The 18,787-nt window shown below is 39.4% G+C and overlaps 1 protein-coding gene across 2 annotated transcripts; it reads left to right on the forward strand.

The window, feature by feature from the left end:
- The first annotated feature begins 20 nt into the window (after positions 1-20).
- tor2a (torsin family 2, member A) lies at positions 21-15,420 on the forward strand. Of its 2 annotated transcripts, XM_031895540.1 has the most exons (6): positions 166-255; positions 736-749; positions 10,282-10,547; positions 11,864-12,039; positions 13,587-13,714; positions 14,513-15,420. In XM_031895540.1, exons 2-6 carry the CDS (start codon positions 737-739, stop codon positions 14,755-14,757), a joined length of 828 nt encoding a protein of 275 aa, XP_031751400.1. In that variant the 5' UTR covers positions 166-255; position 736; the 3' UTR covers positions 14,758-15,420.
- The last annotated feature ends 3,367 nt before the right edge of the window (positions 15,421-18,787 follow it).

An 18,787-nucleotide genomic window follows, 5' to 3' on the forward strand; every position in this document is an offset into this window, starting at 1 on the left:
ATCGCTTTGGGGTTATGCTGCCGGCTGTTTGAGATGCTTTCTTTCTGACACATATTATTGCGTCTCTAGAAGTAAAATAAATAGCTATAGGAAGTGGGTGCTTTTCGCTATGCTAGCCGTCAATAATGGCGGGGAGCTGGTGGCTGGGTTTCATGCTTCTTTTGGTACCGGGCCCCTGTAGGGCTTGGGAGCTCTTTTCACTGCCGTTCACCTTATACAACCTCTACGAGTGCGGCTTCACAGTTGATCTTGACGGTAAGTGGCCTCTTACTGCTTATAAACTGGTTAGCGCTGCCAGGGCCGAATCAGGTCCAGCAGTAACACTAAAATGCCAGTGTTTCGCTGCCAATGGACCAGCAAGCCACGAAAAAGTCATAGTTATGTGGAAATATTGTATTCTATTCAATATTACTCTTATGGCAATGTGACTTAATTTATACTACTTTAAACTCGCCTGTTGGCGTTAAAACTTGAGTATGAGCAGGTGTCTTGTCTTCTACATTGTCTATGGGGCAGAACCAGAGCAAAGAAATGCATAAGCAAATGCTGCTTTTAGTTGGCATTACATTTTCTTTAATTAAACATAGTCAGTGATTTTGCGATATAGTGGAAAGTTGCTTAGAATTACATTATATTTCATTATACAAGAAACAGACATAGGGCGGAGGGCCCTTTTAAGGGCTCTTCTGCTCAGTTAGTTGTAGTTGCACCTACCACCTTTTTTTTTCTTTTCAGCATGTGGGGATCAGGTGAGTGGCACATAAGGTTCAGTTTGCATAAGAATGACACGTTTGGCAGACACCTGGTGTGGAAAGAACTCAGGACCTGTGCCAGAATGAGCAAACAAATACATTACCTGCACATAAGTCTAAATGCAAGTGGGGAAAATCCCACATGTTTAATCAAATGTAACATTTGGGGACATGCTCCTTAGTCAGACATCTGCCAGAATGAACAAAATCATGAAGGAAACATGCGTTCTTGATGAAAAGTACACTACCAACCATTTACAAATTAGGGGAAAATACTGGATTGATAGAACTAGCACTCTGATACACCATTGTATATGTCTGCTATGCTTCCAAGCAAAGGCTGCAGTAGTAACAGTAGAACAACAACAAGCAATCAGCTTTTTAGTTGCTCTTTACTCTTTGTTATCCACGCTGACAGTCATCAGATACTGTAAAGGACTTTGCACTCCTTAGTGCTAAGGAACTGCAATATTAAAAGATTCTGTAAAATGTCATTTCTAGGCTATGTTAAATTCTTTATGGGGCACTAGAAAAAACATATACATTGCGTGCAACTATTTCAAAACTAACATGGCCCTGTTGTTCACAATATGCTGTATGTTTAAGTCACATTTGCATAGGAAATTTCTCCCTTACATGGTTCTTTCACAGTAGATAATTAGAAGTTTACCTGTACACAGATATTTCCCATTCATAAGGTTAGTTTCACACTGGGCTGATTTCAGCAAGAAAATGCATGCCCACGTGCTTCTGCACCAAAATCCGCTCCATGTGTCATCACCTAGCCAACGCAAGTGCCTGTGTATCAGCTGATTCTTGGCCTAGGTTTATACTCAGGACAAACATCAGCCTTTTGTGGCACTATCCTAAAGAACTACTACTTATTTATAGACCAGCAGGCACAACAAAGGGTGAATGGGGGTGAGTTGTATATCTAATTATCTACCTGCTGAGTAATATGGAGTAGCTTTGATTTAGAAGTTTGCATTGTTGAGCTCAATAAATAACAAAAAACGTAGATTTTGTTTTATAATTAAAGAAGCAAAAAATTTAACTGATGATGAGCAAATTTAAACATTTGTTGCAGTTTTATTAGAATGCTGCTTGGTATATGTGTTTTCACTTTAAGGGGGTCTTTCACCTAGAAACAGTTCTGCGCGTAAAGAAATTCTAAATAGTTTTCCAATATACATTAATAAAATCTGTTTAGGGGTTTTAACCCTTTCACTGCCAGCCAATTTGTCCGAAAAGCGAACATCTACTGCCAAGCAATTTTGAGACATTTTGCACTCATTACATTTGCTTAGGTTTTTTGACAAGAAAGTCTACATGAAATAAGGCAAATTATATATCGTTTTTTTCGGAGCGAATTGGGCTTGAACACTGTAAAAAAAAAATGTACTTTTTCAGGAGATGTAACAAAAATTTTGAGTGAAATATGTAAAAAAAAAATAAAAAAAAAAAAAATATGTTTTTATTTTGTGTTTTTTTTTCAAGAAAAATTACATTTACTGACAAAAATTTTATTATTTATAAAAGCCCCGACTCTGCTGAATCCACCAATACCAAATATGTATTGGTATCCCACTTTTCTTGCCCAGAAGACACCCCAATAATAAAACAACATTTTCTATAATTTTACATTTTAACAAAACCGATAAGCGCATCTCTTTGTTAACATGGTATATCTAATGATAGAAGTGAAAAACCTCCATATGTTAGGTATTTTTAGAAACTACACACCGCTAGGTTTTTGGGTCTGGGGTAGTTTTTTGCTCTAAATGCAGTTGGCGTATACAGATCACTAAGAAATTCAACAATACTTTTTGGGATTTTTTTTTTTTTATTAAATGTCATCAAAGTCACAGAGACAAAAGTGAATTTGAGAAAAAAATATCCAATAAAAATTTTCAAATGAAGTAAAATATGAAAGAACAAGTTCTCACAAGTAAAACGATACCCCACATGCAAGTGTGCACCTAAAGACGGGGCCACCAAACACCCCAAAACAGGGGCAATACATTTGAGCAATTTCAGCTGAAAAGTTTGGGGCTACTCTCTAAGTGCACTCCTTGCAGTTTTTTAGTCAAAACACCCCCTACCTGTAAAATAACCCCCACAAACCATATATTTCTTGAAAGTGCACACCTGCAGCTATTCAGCGGTGCCATCCTTGTTCCCCTACATGGAAAACTGTGGACGCAGCTCTTCATAGAAGTTTGCAGTTTGGCCTGAAATGAAGAAAAAAAAAGATCCAAAGTTAAATTTCTCCCCAAAATTGCCATGACAACTACAAAAAACCTGCTCACTATCAATCTGCAACTTCTCCCGAACAAAACGATACCCCACATGCAAGTGTGCACCTAAAGACGGGGCCACCAAACACCCTAAAACAGGGGCAATACATTTGAGCAATTTCAGCTGAAAAGTTTGGGGCTACTCTCTAAGTGCACTCCTTGCAGTTTTTTAGTCAAAACACCCCTTACCTGTAAAATAACCCCCCCAAACCATATATTTCTTGAAAGTGCACACCTACAGCTATTCAGCGGTGCCATCCTTGTTCCCCTACATGGAAAACTGTGGACGCAGCTCTTCGTAGAAGTTTGCAGTTTGGCCTGAAATGAAGAAAAAAAAAGATCCAAAGTTAAATTTCTCCCCAAAATTGCCATGACAACTACAAAAAACCTGCTCACTATCAATCTGCAACTTCTCCCGAACAAAACGATACCCCACATGCAAGTGTGCACCTAAAGACGGGGCCACCAAACACCCCAAAACAGGGGCAATACATTTGAGCAATTTCAGCTGGAAAGTTTGGGGCTACTCTCTAAGTGCACTCCTTGCAGTTTTTTAGTCAAAACACCCCCTACCTGTAAAATAACCCCCACAAACCATACATTTCTTTAAAGTGCACACCTACAGCTATTCAGCGGTGCCATCCTTGTTCCCCTACATGGAAAACTGTGGACGCAGCTCTTCGTAGAAGTTTGCAGTTTGGCCTGAAATGAAGAAAAAAAAAGATCCAAAGTTAAATTTCTCCCCAAAATTGCCATGACAACTACAAAAAACCTGCTCACTATCAATCTGCAACTTCTCCCGAACAAAACGATACCCCACATGCAAGTGTGCACCTAAAGACGGGGCCACCAAACACCCCAAAACAGGGGCAATACATTTGAGCAATTTCAGCTGGAAAGTTTGGGGCTACTCTCTAAGTGCACTCCTTGCAGTTTTTTAGTCAAAACACCCCCTACCTGTAAAATAACCCCCACAAACCATACATTTCTTTAAAGTGCACACCTACAGCTATTCAGCGGTGCCATCCTTGTTCCCCTACATGGAAAACTGTGGACGCAGCTCTTCGTAGAAGTTTGCAGTTTGGCCTGAAATGAAGAAAAAAAAAGATCCAAAGTTAAATTTCTCCCCAAAATTGCCATGACAACTACAAAAAACCTGCTCACTATCAATCTGCAACTTCTCCCGAACAAAACGATACCCCACATGCAAGTGTGCACCTAAAGACGGGGCCACCAAACACCCCAAAACAGGGGCAATACATTTGAGCAATTTCAGCTGGAAAGTTTGGGGCTACTCTCTAAGTGCACTCCTTGCAGTTTTTTAGTCAAAACACCCCCTACCTGTAAAATAACCCCCACAAACCATACATTTCTTGAAAGTGCACACCTACAGCTATTCAGCGGTGCCATCCTTGTTCCCCTACATGGAAAACTGTGGACGCAGCTCTTCGTAGAAGTTTGCAGTTTGGCCTGAAATGAAGAAAAAAAAAGATCCAAAGTTAAATTTCTCCCCAAAATTGCCATGACAACTACAAAAAACCTGCTCACTATCAATCTGCAACTTCTCCCGAACAAAACGATACCCCACATGCAAGAGTGCACCTAAAGACGGGGCCACCAAACACCCCAAAACAGGGGCAATACATTTGAGCAATTTCAGCTGGAAAGTTTGGGGCTACTCTCTAAGTGCACTCCTTGCAGTTTTTTAGTCAAAACACCCCCTACCTGTAAAATAACCCCCACAAACCATACATTTCTTGAAAGTGCACACCTACAGCTATTCAGCGGTGCCATCCTTGTTCCCCTACATGGAAAACTGTGGACGCAGCTCTTCGTAGAAGTTTGCAGTTTGGCCTGAAATGAAGAAAAAAAAAGATCCAAAGTTAAATTTCTCCCCAAAATTGCCATGACAACTACAAAAAACCTGCTCACTATCAATCTGCAGCTTCTCCTGAATCAAACGATACCCCACATATATGGGAGTATCAAAAGGCACACCCACCAAACACCCTAAAACTGGGGCAATAGCTAAATTTGGTAGCTATGCTATAAGTGCACATCTGTTAGATTTTGAGTCTTAGCAACCCCCTTACCTGGAAAATACCCCAGAAACTATATGTTCCTTGATAGTGCTCACCTGCAGCTGTTCAGGAAAACCATCCTTGCTTTCCTACATAAAGAATTGTGGACACAGTTCTCCGAAAAACTTTGCAGTTTGGCCTAAAATAAAGGATAAAAAAAGATCCAAAGTTACATTTCTCCCTGAAACTGCAATAATGACTAAAACACCCTGCCCAGTTTAGCCCCAAATATATTCTACTTACGTTTATCTATTTAGTTGAGCATCTTTCGGCCCTTTTGTTTCATCTGTACTTCACTGAATTGTGAGCATTTGAGATGTTAACAATAAAGCTCATATTAGCAACGTCAAGTCTGATCACGCTTGCTGTTCATATAAGCCAGGCATCCTCAAACTACAGCCCTTGGGCTTGATGCGGCCCCCCAAGATAATTTACCCGTTCCCCACTATGATCTGATGCGAGGACGCAGCGGAGAGCGGAAGGACGCAGCGGAGAGCGGAAGGACGCAGCGGAGAGCGGAAGGACGCAGCGGAGAGCGGAAGGACGCAGCGGAGAGCGGAAGGACGCAGCGGAGAGCGGAAGGACGCAGCGGAGAGCGGAAGGACGCAGCGGAGAGCGGAAGGACGCAGCGGAGAGCAGAAGGACGCAGCAGAGAGCAGAAGGACGCAGCGGAGAGGGCCATAGTATGAGGACAGGGGGGGGGACTTTAGTCTGGCCCCCCAACAGTCTGAGGAACCATGAACTGGCCCCCTGCTTAAAAAGTTTGAGGACCCCTGATGTAAGCATTCAAAATTGTGGTGCTAGGTCAGGGGTCCCCAACCTTTTTAGCCCCGCGGCCCGGTAGGAGGCACAAAATTTTTTACACGGCGCATAATACATGCAACGCGCTGGGGGGAGGGGGCGCTGCGGCCCACTGCCATGCCGTCCGCGGCCTGGCGGTTGGGGACCCCTGCTAGGTGACTAAGAACAAAATATATACTTCCCAAAATTAAAGATAGCCTCAGTAAGTTGTCAATCAAGTTCCCTGTTCCTTTCACTGTTATGCCTTGAGCTCAGTACTAATATACATAATAAAGAGAAAGACTACAATTAGCATTGAATTAGTTGATTAGTAGATAATAGTTGATTAGTATTGAAATGCAAACTGTCCCCATCTATCAGCAAACCATCAGCAAAACTACTTTCACAACTGCAAACAAAAACCCTAAACATGCAAAAATCACTTTACAAAAAGCTGGAGCCCATAACAAAAAACAAGATTTCAGGGAGACCCAATAAACTAGTAAAATATGAAATATTGTCCAAAAAAACAGATAGCAAGGGCAGCTTATGAGGTGTCAGTAGAAAAAAAACTTTGTGGCATCAGCAGGGGAGATGAAAACATCAGCAGGCAAGATGAATCATCATAATCATCACACACCACAAATGTGTAGGCGCCCTGTGCGTTACCTTACACCTCAATTGGCTATACCCCCAGTGCCATCCATAATAAGCAATATATTAGGGTACTGAAAATTCCAAAATAACCACAACTGCCCTGAATACATAAATCAAAGTATACTATATAAATTTTGCACAAAGTGGGATACCAATGCTTACTATAAATCCAATCCAAATCAATACACAATTTATAAACCTTTCAGTAGTGCAGCTGCGTATGGTATATTTCAAAACATGGTTTGAAACATAACCCAGGGTTGCGAGGGCACTTTGGGCAATAGTACCTTGTATCTCGTCTTATACCCCTTTTGCGGCACACTTTGCAGCCTTTCTGGGGTCTCTGTTTGCCAGGTGTGGGTGGAAGCGTATCTATAAAATGCTTCCCAATCAATCGGGCCACATTATCACTAGGGGGCATCTCAGGCACTGTCTGTTCCTCTACACCACCAAACAACAGGGCAGGGAGTATCTGCAGCTGGTATTTATAATAGGACAATTTGGGACCTGGTACTGCTGCCTTATACACAATATATGAATTTCGGAGGGCCATTTGTATCAAATATATACCAACTTTCTTGTACCAGGCCCTTGTTTTCCGGGTGGCATTGTAATAATGTTGGAGTTGGTCAGTTCTATCAACACCACCCATGTACTTACTGTACTCCTTGCTACAGAGAGGCTTATTTTTGGGGGGCCTACCAACTCTCTGTTCTCTAATTACTGACTCATCGTGGATTGATGTCAGCATGAAAACATTTTTTTTGTCAAAAAATTTGATGGCAAGGAGCTCATTTTTTCTAAGGGCATAAGTCTCTCCACGATTCAATTTTTTATCAAGCAGAGCCCTGGGCAATCCTTTTCGGTTACGATTTATGGTGCCACAGGCTGGGGTATCTAAACAATATAGGGCAGTGAACAAGGGGATACTAGAATAAAAGTTATCCACATATAAGTGGAAACCTTGGCCCAGAAGTGGAGAAATGAGCTCCCATACAATCTTTCCACTGACAGTTAAGTCAGGGGGACAACCAGGGGGATCTAATTTGGAGTCCTTGCCTTCATAAATCAGGAAATAGCTAGTGTACCCCGAGCTGCTTTCGCAAAGTTTATAAAATTTAATCCCATAGCGGGCACGCTTGCTTGGGATGTATTGACGGAATTGTAGGCGCCCTTTGAAGAGGAGAAGGGACTCATCAATACAAATATTTTGGCAGGGAGTGTATACTGCTGCGAAGCGCTCAGACAGGCTGTCTATTAGGGGCCTCAATTTATGCAGCCTGTCATGGCCGGGCTGATCAGGGGGTACAGCTGTAGCATTATTATTGAAATGCAGAAACCGGAGCAGTAGCTGATACCGGTTTCTAGACATAGTGGCAGAAAAGACAGGGATAGACAACACAGTAGTGGTATCCCAGTAGGACTCCAAAGAATTGGCTTTTATGAGACCCATAGCTAAAGTAAGTCCCACAAACCTCTTCATTTCGGCAATATCTGTGGGATGCCATGCATGAGCTCGAGCATACCTAGGTAGGGGATTTTGTGTAAGATACTGCTCGGCGTATACATTGGTATAGAGGACCATATCCTGTAGGATGGCCTCAGTCATAAATAATTGGAAAAAATTTATGGGCTCAAAATTACTGGTGTCCACCTTGACGCCAGGGACTGTAGTAAATGGGGGGATCTCAGGGGGAAAATTACAAGGAGGCCCCCACGCAGGCTCTCCACCAGCTGCAGCATCAGCCCTATCGCCCGCTTCCTGATCTTCCAAATCATCCACATCCTCATCTACCTCCATAGGCTCCTCTAGAGCACTAACAGTGCTGCTGCTACACCATGACTCCTCAGTAGAAGAGTCACTCTCTGATGCAGGGGGCACATACTCCGAATCGGAGCCACTAAACTCCTCTGAGCTAGAGGCCATGCAATGTGCAGCAGCTTCTTCAGCAGAATAAAACCTTTTTGCCATGTTGCAAACAAAATATGTACAGGCTAATCTAAAACTAAAGACAATCAAGCCAGAAAAAAAGATTGCTTGTAAAACTACTGCAACAGGCAAGGCAGAGACTGGAGAAAAAAAACCCAACTGATAATATAAACAAATCAGACCAAGAAAAAAAAAAACTGCTATAAGCTCAACCCCCTTGAACTCCCTCTCAACTCCCTGGAACTTTCTGGAGCAAAAAACCAGATCAGACTAGCCAAAGAACTAGTAACTAGTGGCAAAAACTAATCAGAAGTAATCAGAGCAAAGCAAAACTCAAACAACAATAAAATCACTAGTAATCAGAAAAGAATCAGTGATAAAACAGCAATACAAAACTGAAAATGAACAATATAATTCACAGAAATACAATAAATCCAATAAAATAGGCAGAACCCCCCCCTCCCAAAAAAAAAACCCAACTGATCAGACCTAGAAGCTCAACCCCTTGAACTCTCTGGAACTTTCTGGAACAAAAACCCTATGAGACTAGCCAAAGAACTTACAATATCAAATAAAATGCAATTAGTAGTAACTAGTGGTCAAAATGCAATAAAATTACTAAACAATCAAGAGAACCAGTAATGAATAGGAATATAAAACTAAAAATTCAAAACACAAGCAAAAACAAGTTAGAACCAGTTATAACAATGCAAACCTCAAGATTCAATAAATTCACTGAAAATCAAAATAACCAGCAATGAATAGTAATATAAAACTGAAAATGCAAAGTAAAGCCAAAAACAAGTTACAACAGTAATTAGAGCAAAGCAATACTCAATCAACAATAAAATCACTAATAATCAGAAAAGATTCACACTGCGAAATGATGGTAACAAGCAAAAGTATATAACAAAAGGGCAACGCAGAAAAGAATAATCAATAAAATCACAATATGATGCAGAAAATACAGAAAATAACAGTGAGAGGGCACAACACCAAATAAACAGTTTTTTTTTTGTTTTTTTTGTTTTTTTTAGACAAAAACAATGACAATGACACAAAAACAAACGTAAAGCAAAATAATATTTTATGTTAGATAGATGTATGTGTGTAAGTGTATGTGTAGTTAGTGTAGATCTGCAAATGTAATGTAAAGTACAAACTGTAAATGTAAAGTAAAGTATGTGTAATAAGTGTGTAGTGAGTGTGTAATGTAAAATCAAATGGATTATCTGAGGGCAGCACAGTATATCTCACAGCCAAGGATGAAAGGAGGACCGCAGCACACAGCAGGAGGGCACCAGCGACATCCAGGACCAGCAGAGAAGGAGGGGGCGGCGCTGGGGGCTGAGTTTAAATACCCCAGCATCAGGCACATGTTGATGACGTTTATGGGGTCGCCGGGGTCATCCTATCGATCGGCGCATGTTCCTGCTTCCCTCTGCTCGTTGCCTAGGGGGTTCTGCGGCGCTCAGTCGGCTTTTGGCTGCGGAGAAAGCCGCAGCTGAAGAGGGATCCGCAGTGAGTAAAAAAACGTACGGCGTACGTGATTGGCACTCAGCGCCTTTGCTTGCCATCACGTACGCCGTACGTGATTGGCAGGCAAAGGGTTAAAGTTTGAAATTGCTATTAAAATCAGAATCTCTCTGGAACAGCATAGGATCTAAGTATTGTTTGTGGGGAACTTATTTTTCAAAATTGTTTTTTTTCTTTTCTTAATGGGACTCTTTTTTTGGGTTATGTACTCCTATGTTAAACTAAACTGTTGCTTCTTGTATCCTCAGCACTGGACTGTGATCTTGCACGTAATGTTTTTGGCCAGCATTTAGCTCGGGAGCTTCTCTTTAAGTCTGTGAAAGAATTTATAGAAAATGATAACCCCAGCAAGCCCCTGGTGTTGTCTCTCCATGGCTGGAGTGGGACAGGGAAAACGTTTGTGAGCTCTCTTCTAGTGAAACATCTTTTCAAGGAAGGAAGCCAGAGCCGCTTTGTACATTTCTTCTCTCCAGTTTTACATTTCCCTCGGGTCCAGAATTTAGAACAGTACAAGGTAAGAGTAATTCTACGGAATGCCAATCAAAATGCTGTTGTTATAAGGTCATCTGTAAAATATTTAGCCAAATAAACCTAAACCTTCCACTTATATGCAGTTTAGGCTTTTATAGAAATGCTTTTGAAACAAGCAGTTGCAGTCTGTCATTTTCAAGCTAATCGTGAACTGCTGCACAACACACATCAATCTGACGTAAAGGTATTGCTTACCATGAAATTAACTTTTAGAATGTTATAGAGAGTGCTATTCTGAAGCAGTTGGCAATTGGTCTTTATTTTCTTTATTTGTAACAATAACAAATTAAATTGTAACCTCAAAAAACAGTAGTTTAGTTTTTTGGCTGCAGGATCAGTGACTTCTTTTTGAAAGCTGGAAAGAGTCAGTAGAGGAAATTATTCAAGGACGGAAAGAAATGAAGACCATTTGAAAAGAACTGGCCATTCTATAATGTACAAAAAGTTATCTTAATGGTGAACCACCCCTTTAAAGATTGCTGGAAGGTTTTGTTCAATCAGTTGCAGACACATAGTTTGAATATCTCTACTGCTGAGAACATTAATGTCTTACGGTATAGTCTAAAATGTTTATATGCTGTGGCCAATTATCCACAATTTCACTTGAGCACACATGAAAGAAAATCACGTTTTATGCAATTGGATTTTACATTAAAACATGCTGGGTTATATTGTGCAGTGCTGCACAGAGTTGCACAAAACTGCCACTTGTAGTCAAGCTTGTGTCGTATGAGCTTGTGTCGATTGATTTGATTAAAGCCTCGCATGGGAGGTCATCCCTTTTGACTAATGGCACACCAGGCAATTCTTTTAAATGGGAATCAGTGACAGACTCAGTAGGGCGTTTTTACAATTGGGGTTCTCTCTCTTCTTTGACGTTATTGGCCAGGGCCAATTGAATGCTGAATCAGCCATTCTTGGACAGTCCACACCTGTCACTGCTAGTATCTTTTACAGACAAAATGTTCTTATTACTTTGAATGGCAAAGTGATATTAGGTAACAAAGGGCATTTCAACAGCTGTGGTTCTTCTTGAGAGTACCACAAAGTTCAAAGCTCTTGGTGTACCTTATGCATAAAGGGCAGCAGTTATCCCCAGATGTTTTTAGCCTGAACTGAGCACTTTTGTTAGCAAGAAAAACCCACAAGTTATCCCATATATGAAGAAACCATATCAGCATAGGTATTTTTCTGTAGTGTTGCAGTTTATACCTTGGAACTTAATGGTATAATTGTTTGTTAATACCCTGTTTGCTGTATTTTTAGTCATTCTTTGTTCTTGCTTGCTTGCTTCCTTAGGTGGATCTAAAAGGGTGGATTCAGGGGAACCTCACTACATGTAGCCGTTCTCTTTTTGTATTTGAGGAGATGGATAAAATGCACCCTGGCTTGATCGATGCCATTGTCCCTTTTCTTGGCTCATCTTGGGTAGTTTATGGCTCAAACTACAGAAAAGCAATCTTCCTCTTCATAAGGTAAACCTAGTATCAGGCTTGTGGCCAGCTGGTGTACCTGTATGTGAAATTCATGAACTGCAACCATAACATTGTTCAACATAAAGAGCATTTGAATGCATCCTTAATATGCACTAAATTGGAGTCCAGTTAAAGGAATACTGTCATGGGAAAACATGTTTTTTAAAAACGCATTAGTTTTATTTAAGTTAATAGGGCTTCCCCAGCAGAATCCTGCATTAAAATACATTTTTTGTTGGTAGTAATAGTCACCAAATTAATGTAAAATGATAAAAATCCTACAAATTATTAAAGTACACTTTACATCAAATTATCAGGAAAAAAATTATAGTATGCTTGCTTGGTTTTAGTAATAATTTTTGAATGATGCATTACTTAGAATCAGTGCTCTTGGAAATACCATACCAATCTGTTAACAGAATCCATTGAGCTGGATAGGAGAAAGAAAGGTAAAAACTAAGTAAGCTTTATCAGAAAGGTCTATGTAAATACAGCCATAAGCACTCACAGAAATGCTGCACTGACTTCTCTGTCAAAAGATTTCTTGTGTCTGTAATTCATGTGCCAGAGACGCACAGCTCTCTCCTCTCTCCTGCTCCCCCTCCCTCAAGAATGCTAAGAACTCACTCCCCCCCCCTTAGGAATGTAAGAAACTTAAGGGCACTATTGAAACAAGTGATGGTATGCCTGCAGCTTGAGATTAACTCTTTATTAGCATTTCCTTCTCCTTTAAGGGTAAGCACACACATGGAATTTTATCGCCTGAGCTAAATAGCCTCCAGCATTTATGACAAAACACATAAAAATACCTTTAGTTCACATGTTACTGTTGTACAAATTCTTTAATGCAGTGGGACAGTCCTTTGATACACAATTTGCAAAACTGCATGAAAACCGTACTGGCAGTTTTCTAAATGGCTGATATGTTATGACCTGCAGCTACAGCAGCCCAATTTACCAGGCCCAAGGCACTGCAAAGCACATGATGCTGGATGCTGCCTCTTTTAGTCCTCTGTTGAATTGTACAGCAGCCAGTCCTATAACCTATAGCTGATTTGGGTTGACAAAAAAGCCAAAGCTGTGCAACAGGTTGATTTATTCAGAGTATCCTCCCAGCATCACTAACCTGTATTAAGGAAAGTAAGAAAGAAGAGGGGAAAAAACTTGCAAACTTCAGTAAGTGCTGCTTAGTGAGTCAAAAATAGGGCATTATAATGAGGCTGCAAGTATGGAGTCCTTTGACAAGCAGAGTGCCAGAAAATCCTTTGGAGTGACATACATGTTGGAGAGCTACCGTATGTTGTAAAATGCCACAAACAAATTAACCAGCTGTGTGTGGTGAAACCTGTCTTTGAAGCTTTCAGGCAGATCTTACATTGTTTTTCATACACAAACAGTATTTGTGGGGGTATGTTGGATGGTGGTTGCATGGCTAATTTAGAATGATCAGATATTTTCAGGAAGGGATGATAAACTTCTGTTAATCTGACAAAAGTAGTTTAGTACACATACATTTCATTTAGACAGTTACTTTTGTGTTTCTATAGCAATGCTGGGGGAGATGATATTAATGAAGTTGCATTAGATTTCTGGAAGCAACGAAAGGACAGGGAGGATATTCGGCTGCATCATTTGGAATCCACTATCTCCAAAGCTGTGTTTTCTAATCCTAAACGTAAGTATGGATTGCACCCAAAGTAATCCGCTTTTTCTTTTTTTAAAGATATAGTATACTGTAGAATAAATATAGTAATGTTAAATCTCCAGTAGCTTTTACACAAAGATACAGTGCTGTAACTGTCACTGATATATTTAGCAAACTTCTTAGGATGTTTGAACCAAATATTTGGATTTATAACTGCACATTCACATTGAAGCAAATCTTACAACATTTAACTGGTATCATTCTCATTAATGATTAGTATTTTATAGTACAGTTTGATAATTGATGCCCAGAAATATGCCCTTCCATATTTTAGATCTAACTTTTTCATATGTTTGCATTAGGTGCTGTGATTCTACATATGCAAACATGAAAATATTTAGGAAAACTACACATGGGTGAAAAATTGCTCCCCTAACAACCCATACACAGGGCACTTGCAGCCTTGTATTTAACATGTGTAGACTGTAAGTACAGGCCTCGCCTGCATCATGTGCATTTTGGTGCTTCCTTGCTTTAATGATGAATTAGATAGGGGTGTTAGGGAATGCTCATATATGGCGCACTGAGATCTCGTCTTAGTAACATTCACCATGGCCTATACATTATCTGTAGCCATGGTCTATACATTATCTTTAGCGTTATCTTTTAGTATGATGTAGTGCGTGCAGGCATCTGTTCTCCAGATATTCTAATTTTTTTTTTATATTTATATTTTTTATATATATATATATATATATATATATATATATATATATATATAATATATATATATATATATATATTTTTTTTTTTTTTTTTTTAATCCAGATGGCTTCTGGCAGTCCCAGATCATCAATCAGCATCTCATAGATGTAATACTGCCATTTTTGCCATTGCGGCCCAGCCATGTGCGACAATGTGTACAGGCTGAGATGGTACAGCAAGGACTGGAACCTGAAGAGGAGCTTTTAAACAACATAACGGACAGCATTGTTTATTTCCCAGAAGATGAAAAGGTTTTCTCATCCACAGGCTGCAAAACTGTTGTATCCCGGATTAATTATTTTGTGTGATCTACCTCATAAATGCCTAGAAATAGGCATAGAATCATACCTTGAGGAGTAAGGAATGCACCAAAAATCTCTCATGGTATAGCCTGGAACTTTATTTCTGCCTCCAAGAATGATATTGTCACAGAAAAGAAACTTTCTCTTTAATATGTATTTAAAATATACAGCACTTAAAAATTACATTACTGCACTACTGTCTTTGGTTTAAAGACCAAACAAGATGTCAGATATGATTCCAGTAGTCTATTTACTAAATTGAAGGAAACTAAAAACATCTGTATTAAGCAGTAAAGTGGGTTTGACAGTTAAAGTTGAACTTGCTGAGCTTCAGTTCCATTATTCCATCAGTATTTAAAGGTATCGGTAGATTAAAATTGGTAATTACAGCGTATAAAATTAACATTTTATATACTGTACAAATGTATAGTTTGCCTCAAACTTTAAGTGCCCCAACCAAGACAAATCTTTTAAAAATTAAATTTATTTTAAAATAATGTTTCATTTAGATACATCTAAAGCTGGACCTGCATAGATCAATTCAGTAAATATTGACAATGATGGGTTCCAGTTTTTTAATAGTGCAATGCAACTGTCAGAAGTGGGTGTAAGGTAATTTAAGAACTGTTTTCTATATTTTGCACAATAAACTTGTTTTAAATGTGAAAAGTCCAGTTGCTTAAGACTTAATTCTACTAGATACTATTGACTAAATTTACAATCTTTTGTACAATTGGTTGATCATTTTCTTCTGCATCCACATAGCATTGTAGCCTGTCTGACAGATCTACCTTTGACCTGTTTTTAAATGGGATAATATCTAATCTGTCTATTAATTATCCTGACAGTCTGCCCATGTTTCGCCAGCTTAAATACAGATAAATATAATTGCAGGAATGATCTTAAAGGGATTTTGTCATGATTTTTTTTGTACTTTTTGTTTCTAAATTACACTGTTTACATGGCAAATAATTCACCATTTAAAATTTTATGCTTGTACCAAGAAAATGTTTGTTTTTTTTTAGTTGTAGTATTGGCGTGTAGGCAACACAGTGCATTGTGCCTAAGTCTGAGTATTCAGAAAGAGCCAGCGCTACACATTAGAGCTGCTTTCAGTTAACTTTTAATAGAGGACTCGATGCAGTGTTTCTGTGAGTGCTTATGGCTGTATTTACATTGACCTTTCTGATAAAGCTTACTTAGTTTTTACCTTTCCTTTAATGTGGTCACACATGGGCAGGATTTAACTGCCAGTTCTGCATCTTCAGACCAAGTCAGCAGTTTATTTGCCCATTTATGGGGCCCTCCAATGGGCCTGCCTGACTGATATCTGGCAGAAAATCTCTAGATATTGATCTGGCAGGTTTAAAATCCCTTTGGGGCTAGGACCATATCAACTTGTTGATGTGGTCCTTGCTGACAGCCTGTATCTCTGTCCTTGGTGATACGATCGTTTGGCCCAATGGTCAAATAATTGGCTCAGCCCAGTATCGTCCACCTCACAGTAGGCATTTCAGGAATAGTTCTTGTTTGCCATCCTCACCAAATGAGTGAACCTTTCAATGTATGGCCAGATTTACAATTTTGGTAAATAAAAGCAGAGTGCACTGCAGATTTTACAAAACACATAGCTGGACCACGCAAGTTTCAAATGCTGCTAAAGTAGTTAAAAACCTTAGAAGGAACCTTTCAGGCAGTAGCCACATGAGAAAGCATCAAATAAGACATCTAATGGTAATAGTAAATGCAGCAATGCAGAAGTGACTTTTATTAGTCATTGAAAGAGTATTGGATTGTACGTGACAGATGTTAGGTACCAGTTTGTTCTTTTCTCAAAGTTGGCAGACAAATATTTAGTTTGTTTATGGAATATATCAACTGACTGTGATCTATAACTGAACGTGGCCTGGGCAAGAGATACCATTAAGGACTGCATCTAGCTGTGATCTACTCCATATTTGGTCCTTGTGAGGTATATTATTAGATTACTAGAGCTCAGATTATCTGAGCTCTGGTAATTATCTACCTCACAAGGGCTGTTTGCCCTGTTTTTCTCAATAAATATAAAAAAACTTAGATTTTTGATTAAAACAATATGGCAAACATATGTTCAGTACAAGACCTATTCATTGAACACATGTTGAACAATAGTGTATAATGCGTCTTTAGATGTTTTAGACATCAATACCTGGTTTTGAAGGAAGTTACCCTTCATTGGCTGTATACAATAGTCAGATTTCTTAAAGGAACAGTAACACAAAAAAAAAATAAAAGTGGAAATGAAAGAGTTGTCTTGCACTGGTACAACTGGTGTGTTTGCCTCAGAAAGACTACTGTAGTTTATAGTCCACACCAGTTTTACCAGTGTTGGGCAACAGTACATTATATTTTTGTGGTCTCATGTTAAATTTAAAAATCAGCTTAGTACCCCAAGAATTAGTTTACGTTGTTTTAATTACACTTCTCTATTGCAAAAAGGTTGCTGTATGACAGAGGTTCACGGAGACCCACTGATTAAAAATCCCTGAACTGCATTATCTTGACATAATAAATACATTAAACTTGCCCGAAATTGGAAAGATATAGCAAAGTGTTAAGCAACTGCAACATTATATTATGGCAATATTATATGACACAATATACGCATGTATTGAATAACTACATCAGTCATGAAAATGAGGGTACTATTACCTTTCATGAGTTTGTTGAATTTGACACAAGATGGCAATGTAAAGTAGCTCTTATGTTGCAAAAATACATTTGTAGCTCTACCTTTGAGCTACTGTACCAATGACTTGGGTTTAATGCAATAAGCAGGTGGCATGCCTAAGAACATACCACATTTCTTTCTGTGCCCCCTTCAGATTTTAGTAAAAAGAACCGCCCCCCTCCCAAGGTAAATTTATGAAAGCATCAGGTCCATATCAGTTAGGTGACAGGACACAAATTGCTAAGAATTTGAAGAACGAGTAAACCCCACACACAAAGATTTCAATCAGTGAACAGCCTCTTTAAAATCTTTCAGTTTCTACTCCTTGGGCCCGATTCACTAAAGTCCGAAATAAGGAGTGCTATTTATAGCATGCGTTAAAAATCTTATCACTTCTTATTTTTCGCTCGATTCACTAAAAGGACATTTGTCATAATTAAGAAGCGATGTTCTTGGCGTTATTTATCTTGCGACAACATATTTTCAAGCAATATATTACGCAGCACACAACATATTACGCAGCACGTTGCTTGAAAATATGTCGCAAGATAAATAACGCCAAGAACATCGCTTCTTAATTATGACAAGTGTCCTTTTAGTGAATCGAGCGAAAAATAAGAAGTGATAAGATTTTTAACGCATGCTATAAATAGCACTCCTTATTTCGGACTTTAGTGAATCGGGCCCCTTATCTGCTGTTTCAGCCCTGAACGGTTTGTGGCTGATTGTACGATCTTTCGTGCGACCGATGGTCACACGAAAGATCACAAATCGCCACATGTGTGGCCACCTTTAATCACTTAGATTTCCTTCTCCTCCTGTAACCCACTTGCCTACCCCCTGGGGAATTTGCTTTGATTCCTGGCTTGTGGGTATGTTCAGTTGTTCTAAGCTCAGATTACTAAAGACGGCCTCCAGTCTAGCAGCCATTGAAGCGATGGCATTGCTGGTTCCCATAGAAACTCAGCTCTAGCTGTCTGCTTCAATTTTTTTCTCCTGAGCTCAGCTTTACCATTACAGTGCTCAAACAAAGCAGAAATTTATCAAAGACAGTTCTGCCTGTGTGAGCCTGTATTCTTGATGAAATGTATGCTGAATAAAGGTCTTTGTGTGTGTATGCTGCTTGCAGATTTAAATGTAACTCATTATGTATCAGAGGAAAAATGGCCACTGGGTAAAAGCTGCTATTTGCTTTAGGAAAATGTGATGGTGCTGGCAAGCGGAGGGGCTATATGCAGTATAAATGATGCCATTTGGGTGGGGGAGATATGCCCAACTGATATACATTATAGGCAAATGTATGTTTTACATGTCCTTTAAAAAATA

The sequence above is a fragment of the Xenopus tropicalis genome, chromosome 2 (genome assembly GCF_000004195.4).
Source record: "Xenopus tropicalis strain Nigerian chromosome 2, UCB_Xtro_10.0, whole genome shotgun sequence".
Taxonomy (NCBI): Eukaryota; Metazoa; Chordata; class Amphibia; order Anura; family Pipidae; genus Xenopus; species Xenopus tropicalis.

Excerpts from the sequence above, each read along its gene's own strand:
- tor2a (XM_031895540.1), top strand. Across the intron at positions 12,040-13,586 it reads GCAATCTTCCTCTTCATAAG|CAATGCTGGGGGAGATGATA; the intron begins GTAAACCTAGTA and ends GTGTTTCTATAG. Across the intron at positions 13,715-14,512 it reads TGTGTTTTCTAATCCTAAAC|ATGGCTTCTGGCAGTCCCAG; the intron begins GTAAGTATGGAT and ends TTTTTAATCCAG.